The sequence below is a fragment of the Leishmania mexicana genome, chromosome 17 (assembly GCF_000234665.1).
Source record: "Leishmania mexicana MHOM/GT/2001/U1103 complete genome, chromosome 17".
NCBI lineage: Eukaryota > Euglenozoa > Kinetoplastea > Trypanosomatida > Trypanosomatidae > Leishmania > Leishmania mexicana.
In genome coordinates, this window is record NC_018321.1 from 78,605 (window position 1) to 102,751 (window position 24,147).

The following is a 24,147-nucleotide window of genomic DNA, read 5'->3' on the forward strand; positions in this document are numbered from 1 at the left end:
CGCCGTGCGGCGAGCGCGGAATGTATTGGCTATGTGCTTTACCATTGCCATGATCTCCAGCCGCGGCTCCGCGCGCGTGAAGTACAAGTTCTCGTTCCACACACGCAAAGCACTAGACCCGGTGAACGGGCCCAGGAACATCAGCCCGCTGCTCTGAATCTCAGGGCTGCTCATCAAGGCACCAAGGTACGTGTCAGAGTACGGCCCAATCACGCCAAGAAGCGACGGGTAGTCTTTGAGCGCCTTCTTCACGACCGCTACAATGTCCGACAGGTCTACCTTCGGGTCCGGTTCAATGATCCTGATGGGGCGGCCGCCAGCGGCGGTGTAGCTAGCCGCGTGCAGCGCGGAGTCGATGCCCAGCCACAGAGCCTTTGCATGATTCGCACTGTAATCACTCAACGAGTACATGGCGTTCAGCAGGTACACAGGCTCGTCCGACGAGATGTGGGCACCCTCAGCCCACGCCGTAGGCGCCGTGGATACGGCGAGCGTCAGTGCGCCGACAATCAGCAAAGTTCCAGCCAGGAGTCGCGAGCATCGGTACGCATGTCGCTGCTTCACACAGCCGGCCACGCCACCTGCGCCGCACCAGCAAGCGCGGCGCGGATGGGTCGTGTCTGCGTACATTGTATGGTGCGGCGAGCCGCGACAGTAGTTCGCAAAGAGGAGGCAGTGGGAGCGTCTGACAGTCCGGCAAAGAGCGGGAGGGAGCGGGAGGACCGACCCGGATGAGGGCGGCGGGGAGGCGAGAGGCACTGGTCAACAGCAAGAAAAGGAAGCGATGAAGGCCAATCGCCCACGCACGCAGAGGGTGAAGGCGAGGGAGAGCTGCGGACACGGGCGGGCCAGACCCGCAAGAGAGGCGGAGAGGGAAAACGGGGGAGGGCAGAGAGGGGGTGGCGAAACACCTCCTCAGCAGCCAACACCAGACAAGCGACAGCTGAAAGGAAGCGGAAAGGAATACACGAGGGTCGGTCTCGGACTTGTCCGGGTGCGTGCGCTCCCTTGCAGTCGTTGTGCTGAACACAAGGGAATACTCCCTGCTCCCTCGCCACCGCGTGAAGAGAGAGAAGAAAGCGGGGGAGGGACGGCAAAGGGGAAGGAGTTGCAAGGAGGCCATCGGCGAGTCGCCACATCCGTCTCCATCGATCCGCCCTCCGGGCGTGTGTGCGCGGTCAGGCCGACTACACCGAGGCCATGCCGGCAGGGGCCGAGCGCGTCGGCCATACAAGAGCACACACACGCACATACGCCTGTGCGTGCGCACGGGCGGGGGTGCGGCGCTACACGTCCTTCCAGCGTACGGTGCCACCGGGTGCGGACATGCAGGGGGCCCCCGGGGGGGGGGGGCGAGAGCTACATTCTGGGCGCACGGACAGCAGACATAACGAGAGACAAGGGGCCGTGCGGTCACCGTCGCCCATCCGCAGCCGGAACGGAAATGAGAAGGAGCACTCACGGGCAGAGCAAAGAGCGCGCCGCCACCGGGCATCGGGGGAGCGGCCCCATCGTCCCCCCGATGCCGTCGCACCGCCGTGTCCCGAGGAATGCGTGCGGGCGTGAGTGCATGGCGTACACAAAGGAAGGAATAAGCATGGTGTCCGCAGCGACCCGTGCCCGCTCGCGTGGCGGCGTCGAGCAGGAGATCAGGCGCGTGGGTCCCGAGAGTCAGCGAGCGAGCGAGAGTTGGTCGCCAGCACCCCCTCTCCAAGGCGCGCCGTCAGCGTCACCATACAAGCAAGAGAAAAAAGCGAAAACGAAAGAATTCGCAGCTGCCATCGTCGGGCAGAGAGACAACGACGAGCGACACACTCGAGCCTCCACTGCGTCGTCCCGACCACGGCTGCTGCGTAGCACATGCAAGCAGACAGACACATCGACATACATAGAGAGAGATATGTGCATGCACACACGAACACATATATATTTACATGCGTCCATACATGGGCTCCGGTAGAGGCACATATACCTATGTGAGTCTAATATATATATATATACAGACGGAGAGAGATCCATTCAACCGCGCACGTCGGCACGCGCATGCACCGAACCCAGGCGCATGCGTACACACGCGCCACTTCTGACCTCCACGTACCAGAAGAAACAGACAGTGGACAATATCGTATGCGCCTCCTCAGAGCTGCGCCGCTCTACAGTATGGAACGACGAGCTACCGCAGGAAGACTGCTGTCAGCTGCTGTGGCGGCGGAGATGACACACGTCCTAGGCAGACCCCCAACGGCGTCGAAGGCCTAGCCACAAACAGCACCAGATCATCCCCTCACCGGTCAGAGAGCACCGCAGGGCTCTCCTCAATGCTTGTCGCACACATTAAAAGCAGCAGGTCGCTCAGGGGGTTTGCGGAACACAAGCTGCCCACGCATCGCAGACGGTTCCGCAGAGGGCGGCACCGCTGTCAGCCCCGAATGCCGTGCCCTCGCGCCGTCTGCGACAAAGCTGCCCTCACCCAGGAACGGGTTCAGCAATCCACTAGAGATAAAGTTCTGTATATCTCCTGACACCCCAGCCTCGTTGTTGCGCATCTGCTGGCGGGCCTGCAACACCGTCGTAATGCGAACCGCAAGACGGTTCACCAGCCCCTGGCAGTAGTCCTCCTCGCTCACAGCACAACTCCGCGGCGGCGCGCCAACGCCCCACTTGCTCAGCAGCGGCTGCAGCTCCCGCACGCGCTGCGCAACGGGGTACGGCGCAAAGCAGCTCACCAGCACGAAGGCAACGCCAGCAGCAGGGCCGTTCATCGTCCCCACAGACGACAGCAGCGCGCCTGCAGCGCTCGAGGCCGTCTCCGTCGCTGTCTCATCCGGCACGATCGCCTCGATCTCAGTGCGCAGCGCAGCGTGACGGCGGCCAGACACAGCGTTCAGCTGGAACATCTCCACCGCGAACGGCACGCCGCGCAGCCCCTGCGGCCCCATCGCCGTGTGCGCAATGCCCGCGCGCTCGTCGTTCGACAGCGCCCACCACGCCGCCTCCGTCGCGATAACCTGCCCGCCATTCGCAACAGCCTCCGTGCGCGCAGCCATGTTCGACGTGTCACCGTAGTAGTCGTACCCCTTCGTCACCTCGTCGTACCGGATGTCGGCCAGCCCCGTGTGGATCCCCACGCGCACGCGCAGCCCGCACCACAGCGCAGCGTACTCCTCCTCGCTCAGCTGCGCAGTCGGCGGCACGTAGTCGTCCAGAGTGTCCACGCGCGCAAGCTCGAACTCGCGGTACGCGCTGTCCAGCGCCGCAGTACCCCAGTCGTGCCTCAGCAGCTTCGTCTGGATCTCGCACGCAAGGCTCACAGCGCTGTGCGCGCTCTTGCACGCGATCATGAACGAGTCGCCGATCGTCTTCACCTCGTAGCACCCGTACTTCTTCACCAGCTGCCGGATCACACGGTGGTGCGCAGCAATCGCCTCAGTCATCAGCTGCGGCAGCGCCGCCCACAGTGCAGTGCTGCTCTCGATGTCCGTGAAGACCAGCGTCACCGGCTCGTCACCGTCCTTCGGCGCGGCGTCGTTGTCGCGGCTGTCGATGCAGCAGCACAGAATCAGCGTGCAAGTTGTGATCAGCACCACACCACCCACGACGCAGCCAGCAATAACGCCGGCGCGTTGCGCAGGTGTCAGCGCATGCGACCCCAGGCGCGGGCTATACTCCATGGTAGGCGTCATTGGAGAGGAGAGCATCGGCACCGTCGGGTCCAGCATCCGCTGCACGGACAGCATCACGATGCCCTGAGCACCGTAGTTTTGGTGCACACAGAGGCTCTCCGTTGGCGTCGTGGTGCAGCCCCACTGAAAAGCCCCAAAGGGTACGCCGCGAGTGGAGACAGAACCTTCACGGTAGATCATGCCTGTTAGTGAAGTGCTGTCAACGGTGTCCGTAAGCCTCCTCATCGTGGCACAAAAACTGCCAGTTATAACAGCGGCCAGGGATCCTGGAGTGTGTTGGGAAGGGTTAGGCAGCGCGGCGTGAAACACAGTCAGCAGCGGAGAAGCAGCATGCGCGCTCTCCGACGTGTCGCTCCAGAGCGGCAGGTTACTGAACGTGATCACGCGCGCCTGCACAGACGCCGGCTTCGACTTGAGGGCAGTGACAAGCGTGGGGTACTGAATCACCAAGTCATCGAAGACTATCACAACAATCGATGACACCGCCTTCACCAGAAAGTCGACGATGTCAGCTACATCCGCAGCGGTCACGGCAAGCACGAAGTTGATCCGCCTGCGAACCAGCGCACTCCCAACAGTCTCCGTGGAGGGCACCGCAGTCACAATCGGATTCTTGTAGTTGAACGTCGCAGCAGACTTGTACAGCACAGCGGTGATGTTCGCTAGCTCATCGCTGGGGTAGCCGTGCATGATCACATGTACGGTCGAGTCGATCGACGTCACGCCCCTCACAACCGAAAGCTTCGCGTACAGCACGAACATCTGCTGCTCAAGCGTTGGCATCAGATACACGTAGTTTCTTAACGGCTCTACTAGGTGTGGCCGAGGGTAGAGGGGGGAGGGCACCAAGTACTCACCAACGTTCACACCCCTCGCTAGCGTGCCTAAGATGACGTCGGTGGTGTACTTCGTCGTCAACGCATCGTGCAGCGCCTGTGGTGTCGTATCGGTCACGTTAAGTGTCGCCACGTTAGCGGTCGTCTCATTTGGCTCGATGTACTCGAACAGTGCTGCTATGCTCTTGTTCACGTTCATCCCCACGTGTGCCAGCAACGGCTGCTGCTCAAAGATCAACGTCAGGAAGTTCAGCGGCCGCGGGAGGGTCGTTTCATCGGAGTAACATTGTTTCTGCGTGAAGCTGACGCCAGAGCGGTCAATAATGGTCCACACGGCTTCGTCGAGCCGCGAAAGGACCGCCGAGTGCCCACCCTGGTTACAGTAGCACACAGCGCCCAGAAACTCGGCAAGACTGCCGCACGGGCCGCCGTAGTCACCAAGAACAAAGTCCTCGCCTATGATGTAGCGCTGCTGAGCGAATATGTACTTTCGGTACGCCGTCCGATCCGCGATCCAGCTCTCCTCCTCAACCGTCTGCGCGATCAGCGAGCCAGAAATCCACCCAGCAATCATCAGCTGCGTTACGCACGGGTGCTCGTTGAAGAAGTTGTTCACGTATGCATCAGAGTCCGACGGCGGCGCCTCACGCACCCACGGGCCGTACTGCCGCACAGCCTTCGCCTCGTCGGCCCACAGGCTCGCGTCCACGCGGTCGGTCTTCACCATGTACTCCCCCATCTGTGCCCTGAAGACCTTCAGATGGATCGACGCAGGTTCCGTCAGCGGAAAGGATGTAGCGCTCGATATAATCTGCCCGTCTACAGGCGTCAGCTTCCCAGCCATCGCAAGGTCGTAGTACACCTGGAATGTCATCTGCTGCAGCGCAAAGCAGGTCATGATGTACGCCGACGACGTACGCGGGTCCGTCAGCACAGCCTGCAGGAGCCCCGCAACCTGCTCACCAGGTATTCCCCAGAGTATGATCACCTGCGGGTGCGTGTCCGCCATCGCGTCGAAGGCGTCCTTGTCAAAGCCAGTTTTCTTCGGCGAGTACGGCACGGAGTACACCGCCGGCGGGTCGAGCGAGAGAGACGTCATCACCTCCACAATGTGCTCGTGCTCGAAGCTGCCGAACCACTCGCCCGTCAGATACATGAACGCCGTGCGGCGAGCGCGGAATGTATTGGCTATGTGCTTTACCATTGCCATGATCTCCAGCCGCGGCTCCGCGCGCGTGAAGTACAAGTTCTCGTTCCACACACGCAAAGCACTAGACCCGGTGAACGGGCCCAGGAACATCAGCCCGCTGCTCTGAATCTCAGGGCTGCTCATCAAGGCACCAAGGTACGTGTCAGAGTACGGCCCAATCACGCCAAGAAGCGACGGGTAGTCTTTGAGCGCCTTCTTCACGACCGCTACAATGTCCGACAGGTCTACCTTCGGGTCCGGTTCAATGATCCTGATGGGGCGGCCGCCAGCGGCGGTGTAGCTAGCCGCGTGCAGCGCGGAGTCGATGCCCAGCCACAGAGCCTTTGCATGATTCGCACTGTAATCACTCAACGAGTACATGGCGTTCAGCAGGTACACAGGCTCGTCCGACGAGATGTGGGCACCCTCAGCCCACGCCGTAGGCGCCGTGGATACGGCGAGCGTCAGTGCGCCGACAATCAGCAAAGTTCCAGCCAGGAGTCGCGAGCATCGGTACGCATGTCGCTGCTTCACACAGCCGGCCACGCCACCTGCGCCGCACCAGCAAGCGCGGCGCGGATGGGTCGTGTCTGCGTACATTGTATGGTGCGGCGAGCCGCGACAGTAGTTCGCAAAGAGGAGGCAGTGGGAGCGTCTGACAGTCCGGCAAAGAGCGGGAGGGAGCGGGAGGACCGACCCGGATGAGGGCGGCGGGGAGGCGAGAGGCACTGGTCAACAGCAAGAAAAGGAAGCGATGAAGGCCAATCGCCCACGCACGCAGAGGGTGAAGGCGAGGGAGAGCTGCGGACACGGGCGGGCCAGACCCGCAAGAGAGGCGGAGAGGGAAAACGGGGGAGGGCAGAGAGGGGGTGGCGAAACACCTCCTCAGCAGCCAACACCAGACAAGCGACAGCTGAAAGGAAGCGGAAAGGAATACACGAGGGTCGGTCTCGGACTTGTCCGGGTGCGTGCGCTCCCTTGCAGTCGTTGTGCTGAACACAAGGGAATACTCCCTGCTCCCTCGCCACCGCGTGAAGAGAGAGAAGAAAGCGGGGGAGGGACGGCAAAGGGGAAGGAGTTGCAAGGAGGCCATCGGCGAGTCGCCACATCCGTCTCCATCGATCCGCCCTCCGGGCGTGTGTGCGCGGTCAGGCCGACTACACCGAGGCCATGCCGGCAGGGGCCGAGCGCGTCGGCCATACAAGAGCACACACACGCACATACGCCTGTGCGTGCGCACGGGCGGGGGTGCGGCGCTACACGTCCTTCCAGCGTACGGTGCCACCGGGTGCGGACATGCAGGGGGCCCCCGGGGGGGGGGGGCGAGAGCTACATTCTGGGCGCACGGACAGCAGACATAACGAGAGACAAGGGGCCGTGCGGTCACCGTCGCCCATCCGCAGCCGGAACGGAAATGAGAAGGAGCACTCACGGGCAGAGCAAAGAGCGCGCCGCCACCGGGCATCGGGGGAGCGGCCCCATCGTCCCCCCGATGCCGTCGCACCGCCGTGTCCCGAGGAATGCGTGCGGGCGTGAGTGCATGGCGTACACAAAGGAAGGAATAAGCATGGTGTCCGCAGCGACCCGTGCCCGCTCGCGTGGCGGCGTCGAGCAGGAGATCAGGCGCGTGGGTCCCGAGAGTCAGCGAGCGAGCGAGAGTTGGTCGCCAGCACCCCCTCTCCAAGGCGCGCCGTCAGCGCCATGAATTTGTTGGTACTTCAGAATGTCGATTTCGTTGGGTAGTGGCTTCGTTAGTTGGGTGAGCGGGGAAACGGTAATGGAATGGAAAGAGGAAGGCGTGACAGAAGGGAGAGTGGCGTGTCCGAATACGGGAAAGAGGGAGGAAAGAATAGGATGAGCGAAAGCGGGAGAGCCCTACGAGGAAATAAATGTAACCAGCATTAAGGATGTTGAAACAGCGCCTGCTGTGGTTCTCGCATGCCCTGTCTTCTCCCCCAGACAACGAGAGATCCACACCTCCGCCCTCGAGACTCCCCGGCCCTGCCACAGGCCAGCCGTCGCGTGGCGCGACGCAGCCCTAGACACACGCCGGTACAGCAATGCGCCAGCTCCGCCACCGGCGCACGGCCTCGCCATCGAGCTCCACCCACACCCCACTCCGCAGGCCGCCTCACAGCCGCTCCCGCCATGCCGGCCACCGCCCCTCGTGCACCCTCCCCCCCCCGCCTCGCGGTGGCGCAGGCTCCCTCCACCAGTGGGCAGCGAGGGCCGCGTGACAGATGCCTTCGAGCCACGCTGGCGCTCTGCTTGTCACGGCGGCGGCACAAGCGTGCTCGCGGTCGCAGGTCGCTCCGACGCCACGCCATCCACCACCTGACCGCCGACACCAGTCGCCGTGCATCGCTCTGACCCCCGCACGTCGTCGGTGCTCGACCCTCGTCGCGGCCACGAGCGGCCCGGCATTTAGCTGGGGGTAGGGCAGGGGCGGGACTGCCTGGCTTTCTCCCGCACGGAGAGGAGAGTGGGGGTGTGCTGGGGCGGTGTGGCCATGCACTGGGCCGGTGTGGCCCCCTTCATCCCCCACCTCGCTCACCTCACCGTCTCCTGTGATCCGGGAGCGCAAGCAGCAGAAGAAATAGCCAAAGATGGTGTCATGACGTGGGAAGTCTCTGGGGGTGGTGGACGCGTCTTGACGTCTTCGCAACGGAGGAAAGGCAGAGAGACGGGCTGGGTAAGAGGGAGAGCGAAGGTGCGAAACTCCTCCGCACTGCCGTTTCCGTAAACAGCAAAAACATGTTCGAAAAAATGAAGGCGTTGGGCACATAAACACATATATACATATATATACAGTTGTAAGTACGTGTGTGCGTGGATACACATATGCGAAGGAAGGAGAGGAGGAGCAAGACGCGGACGGCTGAGAGAACGACGGAGACATAGAAAGGGTGCAAAGCTAAAGAGTCGCAGAGGATGGTCCAGTGCCGTCGCTGGTCGAGTGCGTGCGCCAGTGCACCTCCTCCGCTCACCAACACCCCGACAAAAAAAAAGCAGAAGACGGTCTCCAATACGCGTGCAAAGGAGGAGAGAACGAGGTTTGTTGACGTGGGTGCGAAACATGAAAAGCGCCTCCATAACCGCACGGACGCACATCCACACGCACACACACGTAGACGATGAGGTGCTGTGTTCCCCTTTCCTGTGTGAGCTGCCGCGGGCATTCTTTTCCTTGAGGGGCAACAACCCCGAGAGTAGAAGGCTTGCACACACACACACACACGTGAGAGCGAAACAGCCACACATGCACCCAAGAGCACCCCCTATCATCAGACAGCAACAGCAGCACGCATGTGTTCACGAACAAGGCCACACACATCACCACCCCATAAAAATGGAGAAGAGCAGCATGCCACCTGCGTCACGCATCAATATCATCGACGGCGATGAGTCGCTTCACCGACACACCAAACGCAAACGATGGCCCCCACTCCGCCGGCCGTACAAAGGCCTCGTCGCGGTCCTCTTCGTGGGTGTCAGCGGCATCGAAGCGAGCGCGCTTGCCGTGACAGCCACCGCTGCTCTCAACAGCGGCGGCGGCGGCCCCGACTCTCACTCCATTTGGCTCCTCCTCCATCGTCCTCAGCTCGCCGCACCGCCCGTAGCGGATCGACACAACCTCAAACTCCATCTCGATGTCCTCCTCTTCGTCCCACACGGCATCCTTGTCGGGCTCGCCAAATACAGTGGTGAGTCCACCGAGGCTCAGGCTCTCGCGTGTCTCAGCGTCGACCCAGGCAGCGCCGCTCAGACGGCTGAACGCAAGGCACGAGGAGGAGCTGGGTCCCTGATGCAGCGTGAGCAGTGATGGCGCGTTGCTGTGCACCAGCCGCACGCCGACTGCACCTGAAGCTGTAGATCCGGTCGACTCTGATGGGGCTCCAAGATGCGTAGCCACCTCCGCCGGGCCGCCGCAGTGCACCGCGAAGGCGATGAGCCCGCACTCCTCCACGAGACATTGGAGCAGCTTCGACACGAAGAAGGGCAGCACCGCACATGACAGCGACAGCGCTGATGCGGACGAGGACGTTGGAGGAACGGTGAGGTAAGATGGCGTTGAGGGAATGAGGCGCCAAATGTAGCGGCGGGCGACAACGGCCTGGCGTGTCGGTTGCCTCGCCGCCGACGTCGCCGACAGCGATGACGACGGAGGCTGGTCTTCCTGAGCAAACACGGGTGCCTCTTCGACGATTCGACCGACTTGATGGAAGCGCGTAGCGCCCTGGAAGGGCATCGATGACATGAGCGAGATGTGAAAGCCGGAAAGGCCCGAGCCGGTTTGAGCCACTCTGCTCAGCACCTCACGCGCCCCTGCCGAAACGTTGTCGAGGGTATTCGCAGCGTCGCCAGCACCGCTAGTGAGTCCCTCCTTGTTCCCCTCCCGGTTACTTGAGGACGGCGAGAGCAGCGGTAGGTTCACCAACGCATCCCACACCGCCCACACTGGGTTGACATCTCCAGGAATCAGCTGAAGCGGCTCCGCCATGAGCGCTGCCCCGCCAAGCCAATCCAACCTCACCCCAGCACCGGTGCGGCAAGCCGCCGTTAAATGCTTCTGCGTTATCCGAGAAGAAGAGATGAGGCAGACAAGCAGTCGACCCCTCTCCACGCACAGCAGAGCGCTGAGATCTTTCCACGATGGATGGCCCAGAAGGCGCGCATAGAAGGTGTGGTGCGTAATCATACCATCACCGATTGTAGCAGCGCAGGCGCCGGATGCAGCGTTCTCCATGGTCACGCACGCCTGCCGCAGCGCACTGAAGCGTCGGAAAGCGTCGTGTAGTGCCTGAACGTATGCCCCGTAAGTCAGCTGAGAGTGGCCAGATGCGGCTGACGAAGCACCACCTTGATTCGGCAGCAATGGCGCCATCACGCTCTCCGAGAGTGTTGCACAGTTGCTGAGGTGGTATACGCTGCCAAAGCGCTCGGCGACGTCGTGCAGGCGGCGCTGAATTTGCGCCATACGCGCCATCGTTGTGGTAGGATTGCGCAACAGCATCCCACCAGACGCCCCTGCCTCGTCTGAGATCGGCAATGCCGGTGTTCGCGCACTACACTCGACGGACACATCTATGCGAACCTCAAACCGACTGAGAATGCCGTAGTAAGGCACCGACGGAAACGTACTTCGACCTGATTTGGCTGCTACGGGGCGTGTCTGCTGCGCAGCCGCCAGAAGCGTTGGAAGGTCCGTCAACTGCTTTGCAGCGGCGCTGGCGCCGATTCCGTACGACAGTGATGCTCGAGTGCCGCCGTCGCCGGGTGCAGGGGCTAGAATAGGGTATCGCACCACCGATGGGGCGGGGGTGTCATCGGCGAGGCTCCTGCCCTGCCGAAAGCCAACGCTGCTACTCTGGAAAATGTTCATGGATGGCGATGCGTCTTCATTCACGTCTCAGCACGTCGTTGACTTCGCCACGCACCTGTCGTGGTGCATGCAGCAAATGTAAGGTGTGGGCACCTCAGCGGGTGCGTCTCAGCACACAAGCACTGACGTCGTCGCATCATATCGTCGGCGTGAGTAGCGAGAAGAGACGAGGGAGGCGATAAAGGCGTCCCATCGCGCGATGGGAGGGGAGTGTGCGGGAGGATGATGCAGACAAGCAGGCGCCGAGGAGAAGGGTGTGAGAGCAAGCGCCTAAGCACGACCTGAAGGACAGGCATGAGGAGGGCTGAACCGCCTTCCTCATAACATAGGCACCGACCTCAAGCTTTGCTGAGCAGTGAAAGAAAACAAGCTCCACAGATGGCCCCCCCGTCCCTGGCACCGCGCCATCGCCGCTTCAGCGGCCACGTGAGAGGTGCCACGCGCACCATGGCGCGCGTAAGAGAAAGAGGGAGGGGCGGGTGGTTGAAGAGGTGTGCGCGCATCGCACAGAAGCCGAGGAGGGAGAGAAGAGGCGCGCACAAGAGTATTACAGGGCACGTGTCTCTGCGCGACATATGCACGTGGTGAGTGCGTCGGTATGCGCCAGGTGTGTGTGCGTGTGAGTGGGAGAGAGGGAGGGAGGCACGTTTACGCTCTTGTGCGTGGCTGACTGCACAAGAGGAGCAGGGCGCAACAACACCGACGAAAGAACACGAAAACCAGGAGCAACGGGAAGCGGCACATCAACGGCCGCTTCAGCGAAAACACGGTGAACAGAATACATACATGTATGCATATGTGTGAGTGAGGTAAGAGAGGGCCATCACAGCGGGGCAGTCTCCACCCTCGCCCGCTCCCATCTCTTCGTGCTGTCTACCCGGTCACGCCACCCAGCCTCAGGCCGACCCACGACAACAGAAAGATGCTCTCGCAACTCGCGAATGCGGGTGTCAATTCGCACAATCACCGTATCCGTCTCACGCAACGCGCCGCTGCTCCCCTCCACCAGTGACAACCGCTCTGTCTCCAGACGATGAAGCTCGCGACTGGTGCGCTCCACAAAGTCGCGAAGGATTTCCGTGTTCTGCGCTGGTCGAAGCAGCGCATTAGTCGCAGCTCCAACATTCGAGGACGGGGTGGAGGATGATAAAGCTGCGGTGCCAGTGGCTGACGGCCCCTCGAGATCCTCGCGGCCAGCGTGGGACGGCGGCCGCTGCGAAACTGATGTCGGTAGAGGCGGCGGTGAGGCGTTCTCTGTGTGACGGCGCAGTTGCTCCCGTCGGCGTGCCAGTGCACCCGTCAGTCTTCTGTTCTGCTCCTCTAGCTCACGGCACCGCTGCTGAGCTGCAGCCATGTCTGACGCATGCCGCTGCGCTTGCCTCTCTAGCTGCAGCTGGTGCTCAGTCTCCCACTGAGCGCGCAGCTGCTCCACCGAAAAAGATGAGGATGCAGTCCCACCCATTGCAGTTGCAGTGGCGCCGCCGCTAGTGGAGCCAGAGGATGTCAGCTGCTGCGTACGGTATCGACTGAAGGCCTCATAGAGGGACAAGTACTCCTGCTGCGCCAGCCGCTGTCTCTCGTCTGCACGCCGCGCCTGCGCCTCTGCTGCCTTCACCCGTTCCTCCAGTAGTCGTGCGCGGTGAGCAATGGTGTCGTTGGCCAGCCGCACCTGCGCCCGCACCTCATCCTCGACACGCTGCTGTGCGTCGAGTAGCTGCTGCCGCATGCGCCGCACTTCCTTTTCCATGTCGGACACATGCTGCTGCCGCTCTGTCAGGCGCGTCTCCTCTGCCTGCACCGCCTCCTCGCGAAGCGCCACTGCCGTGGTGCGCTGCTGCAGCGCCACCCGCGCCTCCCTCTCCCGTCGCTTCACGAGTCGCTCGAGATCGGCGAATGCAGCGCTCCTCTGCTTCTCAAGCTCTTTGCGGAAGCGGTCTGCTTGCACGGCTTTCCACAGCTCTAGGTCCCACGCCGCGCGGTACTCGACCGTGTCGCGAACGTCATGCGCTGCCGCTGCAACCGGTGTTCTTGACTCTGCGGAGAGGGAGGGAGTATTGTCCGTGGCGGCGAAGCGGACTGCGGTGGGACGTGAGAGCAACTTCACGCCTGAGGCTGCCGCAGCACTCCCTCTCTTCAACGGAGTGTCTGGAGGCGACAAGCTGCGTCCTGTGACTGTCAAAGAAGGTTCTCGAGATCGCGGATTGGTGTGCGTCGACGTGGTGTGCCCGTGAAAACCGTCGTCAGGGAGCAGGACATGCTGCGAGGAGCCCCGTCCTTGTCCTCCAGTACAGCTAATGTCATCATCGCTGCCACGGCTACTGCCGCCGTTGCCGCTATCGCTACCCATCATCCCCGAAGAAGCCTGGCAACTGCCGTCAGAGCGATTTTCGGCGCCGCCACCCATCCTCACCCTTCCCCTCACACCTGAAGCTCACGCGGAGACGGCGCGGCTCTTTCAGCGCTTGGCGGCCCTCTCGAGGGATCGGCAAACCAAAGCTATCGAGCTCCCCTCCCCCCTCCCACACACACACAAAACAACAGCACAGCGATAAGCCTGCGGAAGGAGTGTTGGCGGGCGGCGGGGGCCGAGGGGCGCTTGACCGGGCAGGGAGTGAGAGCAGAAGCCGCGGAGATACACACGCGAAGGCGGGGGGAGGGGGGGGGGCTGAGAGAAAAAACGCACAAGAGATGCAACGGAAAAAAGGGGGTTCCGAAGAGTACACACGCGCGCGAGCCCGCTCGTGCCTTTGCTGCGGAATGGTGGTACAGGTCTATGGAAAGGAGAGGTCGGTGGCACAGATGATGTGGATGAGGAGCAGTAAAACAAACGGTGCCAGTCCTGCGTCCGCGCCGGGGGGAGAGGGATGGACAAGCGAAGCTGAGAGTTAGTCGTAGGTGATAAGCCGCCGCCTCACCCTCGTCGCCTCCACACAGCGGAGGTAGTTCGTCTCGGCAGTGGCGCGCGGAGTTGTGTAAGGGCACCGATCTCGATACAAACGGAGAGAGGCAACGCATGCACACACACACACACACCGCAAGCGCGCCTCAAGGGGAGGCACACAGCGTCGCGTTACGATACCCGTCAACTCCTCCCCTCCCCCTTCCCGTTTGCGTGAAAAGGCGGCTCTTTGAGAGGGGACGGATAAAGGAATGGAGAGGTCCAAAGAGAATATGTGCGTCGGTCCGTGTGCGTGTTTACGTAAGTATATATATATATGTGTGTGCGTGGGTGTGGATGTGGGTGTCTGTGTGACGCCTTCTGATCTATGGGGCGCTTGCTAACGACAAGCGCCGCGCGCCGCCGACGAAATAGAGGTGGAGAGGGAGGGAGAGAAGCAACGGAGAAGGGCCAATGCGGCCAAGGAGGGGACGGTGAGGTGAAGCATCATGCATGTGACAGCGGGGGGGGGGGTAGGACGGAGGTGACAGAGGCGTTCTACACCTGTAGGTGAGACTCAATGGCGGGTCAGAGAGGGGTGTGGGCCGCTGCCATCCGCGAAAGGCAATCGTAGCCCTTCGCGCACCTCACAACGGACAAAACACTGAAGAGCCCCTTGCCCAACCACCCGCACGATAAAGAAAGGAGCGGCGCTTGCCATTGTATGGCCGACGTGCCATTGGTGCCTTTTCCCGCACGTACGCACATGTGGATTTCAATGTGGAGCCCCGTGCGCGTGCACTCCCATTGTGGAAGCAGCGATACGCCAACGTGCCTCCAGCACAAGCGCACGCACACGCACAGAGTAGCATTGGGATGCTCACATTATGATTGATTGTTCAGCCAGACACGCGCACGCAAGGAAGGCCGGATGGCAGCGGCTGCGAAGCGTCAAGATGGAGGAAGAGGTGATAGGCATGGCGCGCGTTACTTGATAAGCACCGACTCACCCCGAGCCATACCTTCTTCGCTTCTACAGCTGCGTTGCTCCTCATGTACGTTGAGCTCGCCGTCTTTATAGATGTGTTGCGCATTGTCTTACGTTACAGCGACATACACGGACACGTTCCTGCACCCAAGCACAGTTCCACCGAAAGACCGACAGAGAAGTCAGAGACGCAGACGGTGGGGGGTGGGATAAAGTGGTGTAGGGGTGAAAAGGGAAGGGGGGAAGCGCGGACAGGGAGACCGCGACACCCCCTGCAGCCGCACCACACCACACAAACAGTTCCGCCGATCACAACAAGCAAACCGGAAGAAAAAAAAAGTACGCTAAAACAACGAAGGAGAGAGGGAGGGAGAGAGGGCCTCCACGTGCACGTATAACGAAGCAGCCCTAGGTCTCTCGCTGCAGGTAGGCGTCCAAGGCCGACAGCATGGCAGTGCCGGCGTACATGCGGCGCAGCGTCTCGGCCGCATACGTACGCAGGTCCTGCGCCTGCGTCAGCACCGCCTCCTCCTCGATCCTCGCCACGCCGGACTGGTGCTGACGCAACATTTCATTTGTCACCTGCCACAGCCCGTAGGCCGCCCGCGAGTTGTTCTGCTGCGAGTTGAAGAGAAGTGACTGCGAGTACTCGATGACGCAGCGCGGCAGATCACGCTTCATGTAGTACAGCTCGCCGAGACGCACGTGAGCAAAGTAAGACTCGCTGTCGAGCAGAAGACACTCCTCTGCGTAGAAGATGGCTTTGTCATTGTTGCCGAGGAGGTAATGGAGGTTGCTCAGTTCGCGATAGGTCGACAAGGCGTCGCCGCGGTGCACCTCGAAGTATGTGTGCTGCTTATCATCCTCGTCCGTGTACACAAGGTCCTCCTCGAGGACACGAACGGCCTCCGTGTAGTGGCCGTTGCTCTTGTAGATGGCGCTCAGTCGCTGCACACAGAAGTCGTTCGTTGGCATATCTTTCAGAACCTGCTCGTACAGCTTCTTCGCCTCCGGGATCTTGCCTTGCGCCTCCAGGCACAGGCCGCGAAGGTGGCTGACGCGAACAGACTTCTTGCCAAAACGGCTCTCTAGCAGGTTAAGATACATGGTAGCGTTTTCGATACGACCGCACTCGAGGGAAGCGATCAGCACCTGCTCGTACACATCATAGAGTTCGCTAGACGACAGCCCACTCGACCCGCCAGCCAGCAGGTCCGTGGCTAAGAAAAGCATCTTGTTGGCATTTCGTGCCCCGCTAGAGCGGTAGTCCTGTAACAGCATAATTTTCTGTTGCCTTGACAGCTGCTTGAGGTCGACAGGCGTCAACGACTGCAGGGACAGGTGAGACTCAGCGTCGGACATAATGGTCAGAGAAGAGGGTCGGGAGAGTCGCCAGCAATCACCCGATGACTACGAGAGTTTGTTTTAGCGCGTGAATATCGACAACACACAAGGGAATACTCCCTGCTCCCTCGCCACCGCGTGAAGAGAGAGAAGAAAGCGGGGGAGGGACGGCAAAGGGGAAGGAGTTGCAAGGAGGCCATCGGCGAGTCGCCACATCCGTCTCCATCGATCCGCCCTCCGGGCGTGTGTGCGCGGTCAGGCCGACTACACCGAGGCCATGCCGGCAGGGGCCGAGCGCGTCGGCCATACAAGAGCACACACACGCACATACGCCTGTGCGTGCGCACGGGCGGGGGTGCGGCGCTACACGTCCTTCCAGCGTACGGTGCCACCGGGTGCGGACATGCAGGGGGCCCCCGGGGGGGGGGGCGAGAGCTACATTCTGGGCGCACGGACAGCAGACATAACGAGAGACAAGGGGCCGTGCGGTCACCGTCGCCCATCCGCAGCCGGAACGGAAATGAGAAGGAGCACTCACGGGCAGAGCAAAGAGCGCGCCGCCACCGGGCATCGGGGGAGCGGCCCCATCGTCCCCCCGATGCCGTCGCACCGCCGTGTCCCGAGGAATGCGTGCGGGCGTGAGTGCATGGCGTACACAAAGGAAGGAATAAGCATGGTGTCCGCAGCGACCCGTGCCCGCTCGCGTGGCGGCGTCGAGCAGGAGATCAGGCGCGTGGGTCCCGAGAGTCAGCGAGCGAGCGAGAGTTGGTTGTCAGCACCCCCTCTCCAAGGCGCGCCGTCAGCGTCACCATACATTGATGTATGCGGGCACAACCTCCGTTCATATGCCCACAGGCAGGCATGCACAGCACAACACAGGCAGGGCTGAGGAAATGAAGAGGCGGAGAGACACGCGTCCAGGCGTGTTGATGGCGGCGTGAGGCCGCGTTGACCACAAGGCAGGAGGAGCGAAGAGGAGACGGCAGATGCGCACGCACTGGCGAAGCGGGCCAGTGTGCCGGCGAGAGAGCAGGCGGGAGCGCAAAGGCCTTGACAAAAACAAAGTGGGATGCTTGCGCCGCACTCGACCCCACTCTGCTTGTGGGAGTGGATACATCGGCGGGGTCGCCGTCGCGCGTGCGGACACTGCCCCCAGAACGGCTGCTCTGCACGTTTCTCCGTGCCTGCCTGCCTACATTTGTGTCCTTGCGTGCTACCACGCATGCGTGTGGCCCATCTTACGCAGCAGTGGAGCAGGACGCACCGAAGGAGATGCGGGCAGTGAGGAAGCAACGAGGAGGGCGGAAAGGGAGGGCAGCAACCACTCGCGCAGGCGCCATCCCCCCCCCCCACGCGCATGCAAGCGCCAAAGAAGAGGTGCGCGTGTGAGTGTGCGTGTAAGACAGCAGGGACGAAGTTGTGCGGTGCGCGTACAACACGGCAAAGGCTGGGCAGAAGGGACGTGGGAGCGAACGGAGAAGGCTTAAGGCGAAGAAGGCAAACGCCTGTGATACAGAGAATCATCATCCCCACCACCACCACCACGACTCCGTGTCTCTTTGGACGACACGCCGGCACCAGTACACGACCACTTCTCCTATCACTCCCATCGGGTCATCAAGGAGAGCTTGCCCTTCTCCGTCACTGTGACGCTGCGGTTCACCATGCGCTGACGGTCGGCCAGCCACTCGCGATACTCCCGATGTCGACGCCGCCGACGCAAGAGCTGCGCGGCATCCTGTGAGTCCACTTCCTCACCAGAGGGGCGCGGCGGCCTCCCCTTAGGGGACCTCTCTCCTGCGAGGCCTTTAGAGACATCTTCCAACGTGGGGCGGCGCACCAGAAGGCCCTCCGGCTGCGATGCCGACGTGTCACCAGCACCATCGCCAGCCCCCTCCTCTTCCGCCTTCAGCGCAGCGTTCACCTGCTGCTGAAAAGCCTCTTGCTGCCGCTCCCGCTCTGCGGCGTCCTCGGCAGCTTTGCGGCGCATTCGATCCGCCTTCTCCCGTCGGCGCTTGGCCAAGTTCGCCGCCCACGTCGCCTTCCTTTTCAGCGCCGCGGCTTCTTCACGGGCGCGTCGCTGGCGCAGCCTTTCGTCCGCCTCCTCTGGTGACGAGGAGGTTGTGCCGCGGGGGTGCGTGCCACTCCGCCCACCGACCTGCTGCCGCCATACCTCTGTGTCGGAGTCGTCACTGTCAAGCACCGGGAGCGGCGAAGACCCGTTCAGGATCTGGCGCACGTACGCCGGCCCCTCCATCGGCTCCTCCGCCGTCAGCAACGGGTAGTAGCGGCGGTCTAGCTGGAGGTAGTGCCTGTTGGGGATGCCACCGCTGGCCGTGGCGGCCTGGACGGTATCCGGCAACTCCGTCGCCTTCGCCCGGAGCGTGCTGAGTTGGGTCGAGCTCATGGTGTACTGCATCGCACCAATGAAGCTGCCACTGGCCAAGAAACGCAGGAGGGCGTCGCTGTCGCTGGGGAAGAGAGGCAGCGCCTCCTTGCCAGACACCGGCTCGTGGGCCATCTGCGCATCGTCCATGTAGGCAGCTTTGAGAAGGTCGTATCGGTTGATTGTGTGTATGCCGATGAACGGGTCACGGTGGCGCAGGCCGGTCTCCTCAGACGCGCCAGCGGCCGCCCGGTCGTCATCGGCGGCGGCAGCGGCAGCAGCCTTGTCGCCAGCGCCACCTTCACCGAAGCGCGACTGCAGAGGCATCAAGATGAGAACCGATGGCACCTGCGACACATGCAGTCCGTCCGCCACCGCCGGCAGTTGCTCAGCATCTAGCCAAAACACGTCGCACCGCATGATGGGCGTCCAAGAACGCTCGACGCGGCTGCGCGCCCTCGACCCTTTCGCTAATGTTGTTGTGTTGTAGAGCACCGTTGTGTTCTGCACCCGCCGCGCTAGAGCGGCTGCGACCTCGAGGTGGTGGTGGAACCACATGTCGTCACTCTCGCGCAGCACGAAGACAATTTTCATTGCGTTCTGCAGCGCTTGCAGCTCGTGCAGCAGGTGCGCGGCTGAGTCGATCCTGCGAAGAGGACTCGTGGTGTTGAAGGCCTTCATCGCCTGGCGCCAGTTCTGCAGCTGCGCCATTTCGGCACGGACCGAGGCGGCACAGACAGCGCGCCATGCTGCCGAGTCAGCAGTCGCCTCCGCCAGCTCCGTCACGGTGGCGATGGACTGCGGCGGAGATAGATCTGAGACAGCGGCCACAAATCCAGCAGATGCAGAGCCGTTCAAGTATGCCGCAACAGTGCTGGGCCACGGGGCCATCGTGAGGGTGTGCTCGGCGCGTAGACCCCATGCCGCAGCCACCTCCGCCGACTCCGTCACCAGCGTAAGCACCGCATTGCCAGCTTGTGCGGCGATAGAGGAAAGAGCGGCGAGCACCTCCTCAGAACCGTGTCTCGTAAGTCGCGTATAGATCATCAACACGAATGCCGGGAGGACAGAGCGGGACTCGCTTGCCTCGACAGCGTCGCGGACAAGTTGGAGCGTGTCGTGCACCTCGGCAGGGCTGAAGACGAACTGAAGACTTGGTATTAGGTGAAAGGTAACGGGGTCGACGTAGCGGGCCGGCAGCTCACTCAGCGCCCACGAGCGCAGCTCGAAGTAGCTGGCGCTCGCCAGCGGAGTCGCCGAGTACAGCACTGGTACCTGGAAGGGGCTCGCCGAGATGATGGAGCCGGGCGCCACCTGCACCTTTGCAACTCTGCCGTGGAAGAGTGCCAGTGTAGGTATGCGGCTGGCACCTATGAGCAACAGCTCGATAAGGCGCCGCTCAGTGGCACTCATCGGTATCACGTACTCGTGCACTCGCAGCACTGATGACGGTACGTCCGTTGCCATCTGTCGCACCTTTGCGCGTAGAGCAGCAAGAGTGGAAGAATGGACAGCACTGCTCTCTGTGAAGAGGATGAGCACGGGGTGCGCAGAAAGCCGCGACACAGAGGACGTACAACTGCTCTCCTCACCCTCTCCGGTAGTGGTGCAAAGGCCGCCCGCCAGCACGTCCAGCAGCGATGCGGCTGTGGGAAGAGTAAAGGGAAGCTCGGTGAAAGCGGTGGAGGCAGAGGGAAGTGCAGTTACCGCATCCTCATCGTATCCGCGCACCGGTGTCCCATGGAGCAGAAGCATGGCTGCAACGACAACGAAAAAAGAGGCGCACAACACCGATTGAGGCGGCAGCGGCCCGCGCATCCGCTGCGGTGGGCTTGAGGAGGCCATGCCAGCCAAGAGAGAGGGAAGGAGGAACGCACGCCTCTAACGGCGAGGCTGTGGTGTGCAGAGGCGGGAGCGCTACACGGGTGGTGTAGGGACGAGAGAGGCAGAAGGATCCAGGGAGGAAGGGGGTGGGGTGTGGGGGGCCGATCCGATTATGCAAGAACAGCGCCGTAGCAGCGTGCAATGTTCGTTTTTTTTTTCTTTCGAGAGGGAGGGAGGGATAGAGAGAGGTAGTTCCTGCAGAGAGGCGTCACAAAGGTGCTCGCGTGTGTGGCTGTGTGTGTGGGAGGGTGGGTCGGGGTTCAGTGGTTCCTGGGCAGTGTGGGCATAGAGTGGGGGGGGGTGCATCGCAGGTGTGTTGGGAGAGAGAGTAGGTATAGAGAGGGATAGCGAGGTATCCAAAACCACACGTCCAGCAGGGACAAGGTCATGCGTGTAGATCGGATGTAAGGCGCATGGCAGCCACGTGAGTAAGCCCCTGGAGGCACTGCAGTCGGCGCTGCAACCGTGGTGGCAGCCCCCCCCCCCTCCCCCTCCTCCCACCTTCCTCTCACCTTCCCATCCAGTATTGCCTTCTTTCCGTTATTCTTTCCTGTTGCCTGCTCAGGGGTACACACACTGCACCACCCCACCTCAGTCCGCACGCCTTGTCCGGCTTCCCCATGAAGGTGTGCTCGGAGAGGAGGAGGAGGGCGGCACGGATGAGGAGAGGAAAAGAATACGTTCGCTTTTCATCAAGATATATATATACACACACATATATATTTCTATTATATATATATATGTATGCACATTCGGGCGTGAGAGAGGGGAGGGGAGGGGAGGGATTAAGAGAGCAGGCTGGCATGTGGGCATGTCCAGTTTCCGTGAGTGCGGTCAGATGGAGAAGCGAGAGTGTGGCAAGAAGGCGGAGAGGAGACGAAAGCCAGTATGGCACATCTACCTGTGGACGTGTGTGTGTGTGTGTGTGTGTGTCTGTGTGTGTGTGTGTGTGTCTGTGTTTCTCGGTGTGTACGCCTAGTCTCTGTCGGTTGAAGCGCACGTGTGTTTGCACGGAGGCAGATGGGCGGGCTATTGCTGAGCATGTGTCCCTACGCCTGTCTATGAGCTTCATTAGCCGCGCCATCCCGCCCACCTCACCTCCGCAGTCCCGTTTTGCGTGAACAGAGGTAACCTACCTATGCCCCCACAGTTGCGTCATGACCTTGATCCCCCTTTCCCACCAGCACCACCCCCGTGCCTCCCATGCGCACATACAAGTCCAAACAGAGCGACGAGAGCCCACCCCGTGACGATGCGGGTGACGATATGGCTGTATATACACATGCACATGCGCACACAACAGCCGAAGGTAGGGACAACGCGGCAAAGTGAAGGAAGGAGAGAGAAGAAAAAAAAAACTTCAACGGAGGAGGAGGACGGAGGGGGGAGGAGGGATTAGAGAGACGCTGATGGGGCGTGTCCGCCTTCCGTGGGCGAGGGACACGCAACGCACTGCACACGTGTATTTCTCTATAGGTACATGCGCATGTCTACGCCGCTCGGTACGCCCCCTCCCGCTCCCCCGCCGCCCTTCTTTTTATGTGGTACCTGCGCCTCTTCCCTCGCGCTCTCTCAACCGCGACACGAGGCGGTCGGACATTTCGTTTTCGCTTTACACGCATTATTGAAACAGTGATAGGCACCGGACACGGAAATGTACAGCTGTCACACGTAGACCCGCGCCCACCCCATCCTCTCCCCTGATCGAGTACAACACGTGGGGAAGAAGCGGATGGGTGGCGCTGTGTTGGGAGAGCGGGACGTTCGCGGCGCAGACATTCTAAGCACCACGTAACCGCTGATAAGCCTGCGCGTCTGCCCGCGCACTGTGTGCTTCTTTGCGTGCTCTGCCTCAGCGCGCCTACAGCACGGACGGTGTCTTCTTGCGCTTGTCAGCGCCAAGCAGGACGATGTTGCGGCACACCTCATACGCTTTCACGAAGGACGGGATAGGAAGAAACTCGAAGCAGGAGTGGAAGTTGTGCGCACCAGTGAAGAAGTTGGGGGTAAAGAGGCCCTTCACGGAGAGCGCTGCGCCGTCCGTACCCCCACGCATCGGGATAATGTTCGGCTTCACGCTCGCCTTCTTCATCGCCTCCAGTAGCAGATCAATAGCGGTGAAATCACCCTTGATCGAGTTCGCGATGTTCGCGTACACGTCCTCTATCTCGATCTCTACCTTGCCCGTCGGGTACTTGGCCTGCACCTTCTTGGCTACATCGAGCATGTAGGTTTTGCGAGCCGTGTACTCGGCGAGGTCGTGCTCGCGCACCATTGCCTCGAGCCGCGCCTGGGTGGAGTTGGCATCCATCTTCGCGAACCACCAGTACCCCTCGCGCAGTTCTGTGCACTCGGGGGTCTCCTCGCGGTTGAACTGGGAAATGAAGTCCACGGCCATCAGCAGCGGGTTGACCATCACGCCCTTGGCCGACATGGGGTGCGCCGAGACACCTGTGAACGTAATTGTGGCACTCGCGGCGTTGAAACACTCGTACACCATCTCTCCCAGCTCGCAGCAGTCGAGCGTGTAGGCAAAGTCAACGTTGAAGCGCGCCTTTACGTCGAGGTGCTTCGCGCCCACCAAGCCGATCTCCTCATCCGGCACACAGCAAATAACAACGTCGCCGTGCCTCTCCTTGCTGGAGTCGAGGCTGGCCACCATCTCCATCACCGACGCAATGGCGGCCTTGTCATCCGCGCCAAGCACGCTGGTGCCGTCGCTAAAAAGAATGTCTTGTCCAACGTACTTGTTCAGCTCTGCGTGCTCCTGCAGCCGCATCCAAATATTCTTCTCCTTGTTGAGACAGACATCACCGCCCGTGTAGAGAATCTTCTGAGCCTTTACGTGCGGGCAGAGACCGCAGTCGAAGGTGTCGAGGTGGCAGATAAACCCGATGCGCGGGGCACCAGGCACATTGCCCGGCTTCACCCCCGTCACCGTCGCATACTTGTCGCAGACGACGTTCTGCAGCCCCATCGCCTGAAGCTCCTTGGCGAGCAGCTCCGCCAGCACCTGCTGCCCGGGGGTGGATGGGATGCATTTGCCGAGGCTGCGGGGGTCGCTCTGGGTGGTGATGGCGGAGTAGCGGCGAAAGCGCTCCTCCAGGCGGTGTTCGATCGGCATGAGAGACATGGCGGCGGAGAGGATGGGTGGCGGTGGGGGAGGGGAATGGGGGAGGGAGAGACCAGAAGTGCGACAAGCCACGATCGAACACGCTGCAGGGACACGTGAATCGAAACAACTCTGAAGAAAAAAAAACGAAGCGAGTGCGTTGCGAAGAGCGAGCGAGCTGATCACACACGCACACACATATGTAGATACATGTGTGAGTGTATAAGTGGAGCGCGATGGATGTCCATCCGTTGGCAAGCGAGGGAGGATGGTTGCGGAGGGGAGAAAAGGGGGTGGGGCAACTCGCGCACAGGCACATGCAAGTAGGGAGGCAGTGGTGACCAGAGGAGCAGCAGAGAACGAGAGAGAGAAAAAAGGCACAGAGAGCTAGTGATGAGAGGTCCTTTGAGGAGGGGAAGACGGTGTGCCTCTCCACCTATTCGGGTGATTGAAGCGACCCACCA

The 24,147-nt window shown here is 61.4% G+C and overlaps 7 protein-coding genes across 7 annotated transcripts; all 7 read right to left on the reverse strand.

Annotated features, from left to right (window-relative positions):
- Position 1: 1 nt before the first annotated feature.
- LMXM_17_0236 (receptor-type adenylate cyclase b) lies at positions 2 to 630 on the reverse strand (the record flags this gene model as incomplete). Its single annotated transcript, XM_003873827.1, has 1 exon — positions 2 to 630. A coding segment is annotated over one exon (629 nt), but the record flags the coding sequence as incomplete, so codon positions are not given.
- A 1,685-nt stretch (positions 631 to 2,315) lies between these two features.
- On the reverse strand, positions 2,316 to 6,308 carry LMXM_17_0237 (receptor-type adenylate cyclase b; the record flags this gene model as incomplete). The annotated part of the gene is made up of 1 exon (XM_003873828.1): positions 2,316 to 6,308. The coding sequence occupies one exon, from the start codon at positions 6,306 to 6,308 to the stop codon at positions 2,316 to 2,318; it is 3,993 nt and encodes a 1,330-aa protein (XP_003873877.1).
- Positions 6,309 to 9,084: 2,776 nt separating this feature from the next.
- On the reverse strand, positions 9,085 to 11,091 carry LMXM_17_0100 (conserved hypothetical protein; the record flags this gene model as incomplete). Its single annotated transcript, XM_003873829.1, has 1 exon — positions 9,085 to 11,091. One exon carries the CDS (start codon positions 11,089 to 11,091, stop codon positions 9,085 to 9,087), a length of 2,007 nt encoding a protein of 668 aa, XP_003873878.1.
- An 823-nt stretch (positions 11,092 to 11,914) lies between these two features.
- On the reverse strand, positions 11,915 to 13,495 carry LMXM_17_0110 (conserved hypothetical protein; the record flags this gene model as incomplete). Its single annotated transcript, XM_003873830.1, has 1 exon — positions 11,915 to 13,495. One exon carries the CDS (start codon positions 13,493 to 13,495, stop codon positions 11,915 to 11,917), a length of 1,581 nt encoding a protein of 526 aa, XP_003873879.1.
- Positions 13,496 to 15,365: 1,870 nt separating this feature from the next.
- Positions 15,366 to 16,319, reverse strand: LMXM_17_0120 (conserved hypothetical protein; the record flags this gene model as incomplete). Its single annotated transcript, XM_003873831.1, has 1 exon — positions 15,366 to 16,319. The coding sequence occupies one exon, from the start codon at positions 16,317 to 16,319 to the stop codon at positions 15,366 to 15,368; it is 954 nt and encodes a 317-aa protein (XP_003873880.1).
- A 1,582-nt stretch (positions 16,320 to 17,901) lies between these two features.
- LMXM_17_0130 (hypothetical protein, unknown function) lies at positions 17,902 to 20,505 on the reverse strand (the record flags this gene model as incomplete). The annotated part of the gene is made up of 1 exon (XM_003873832.1): positions 17,902 to 20,505. One exon carries the CDS (start codon positions 20,503 to 20,505, stop codon positions 17,902 to 17,904), a length of 2,604 nt encoding a protein of 867 aa, XP_003873881.1.
- A 1,927-nt stretch (positions 20,506 to 22,432) lies between these two features.
- Positions 22,433 to 23,704, reverse strand: LMXM_17_0140 (peptidase T, putative, metallo-peptidase, ClanMH,family M20B; the record flags this gene model as incomplete). The annotated part of the gene is made up of 1 exon (XM_003873833.1): positions 22,433 to 23,704. The coding sequence occupies one exon, from the start codon at positions 23,702 to 23,704 to the stop codon at positions 22,433 to 22,435; it is 1,272 nt and encodes a 423-aa protein (XP_003873882.1).
- Positions 23,705 to 24,147: the final 443 nt, after the last annotated feature.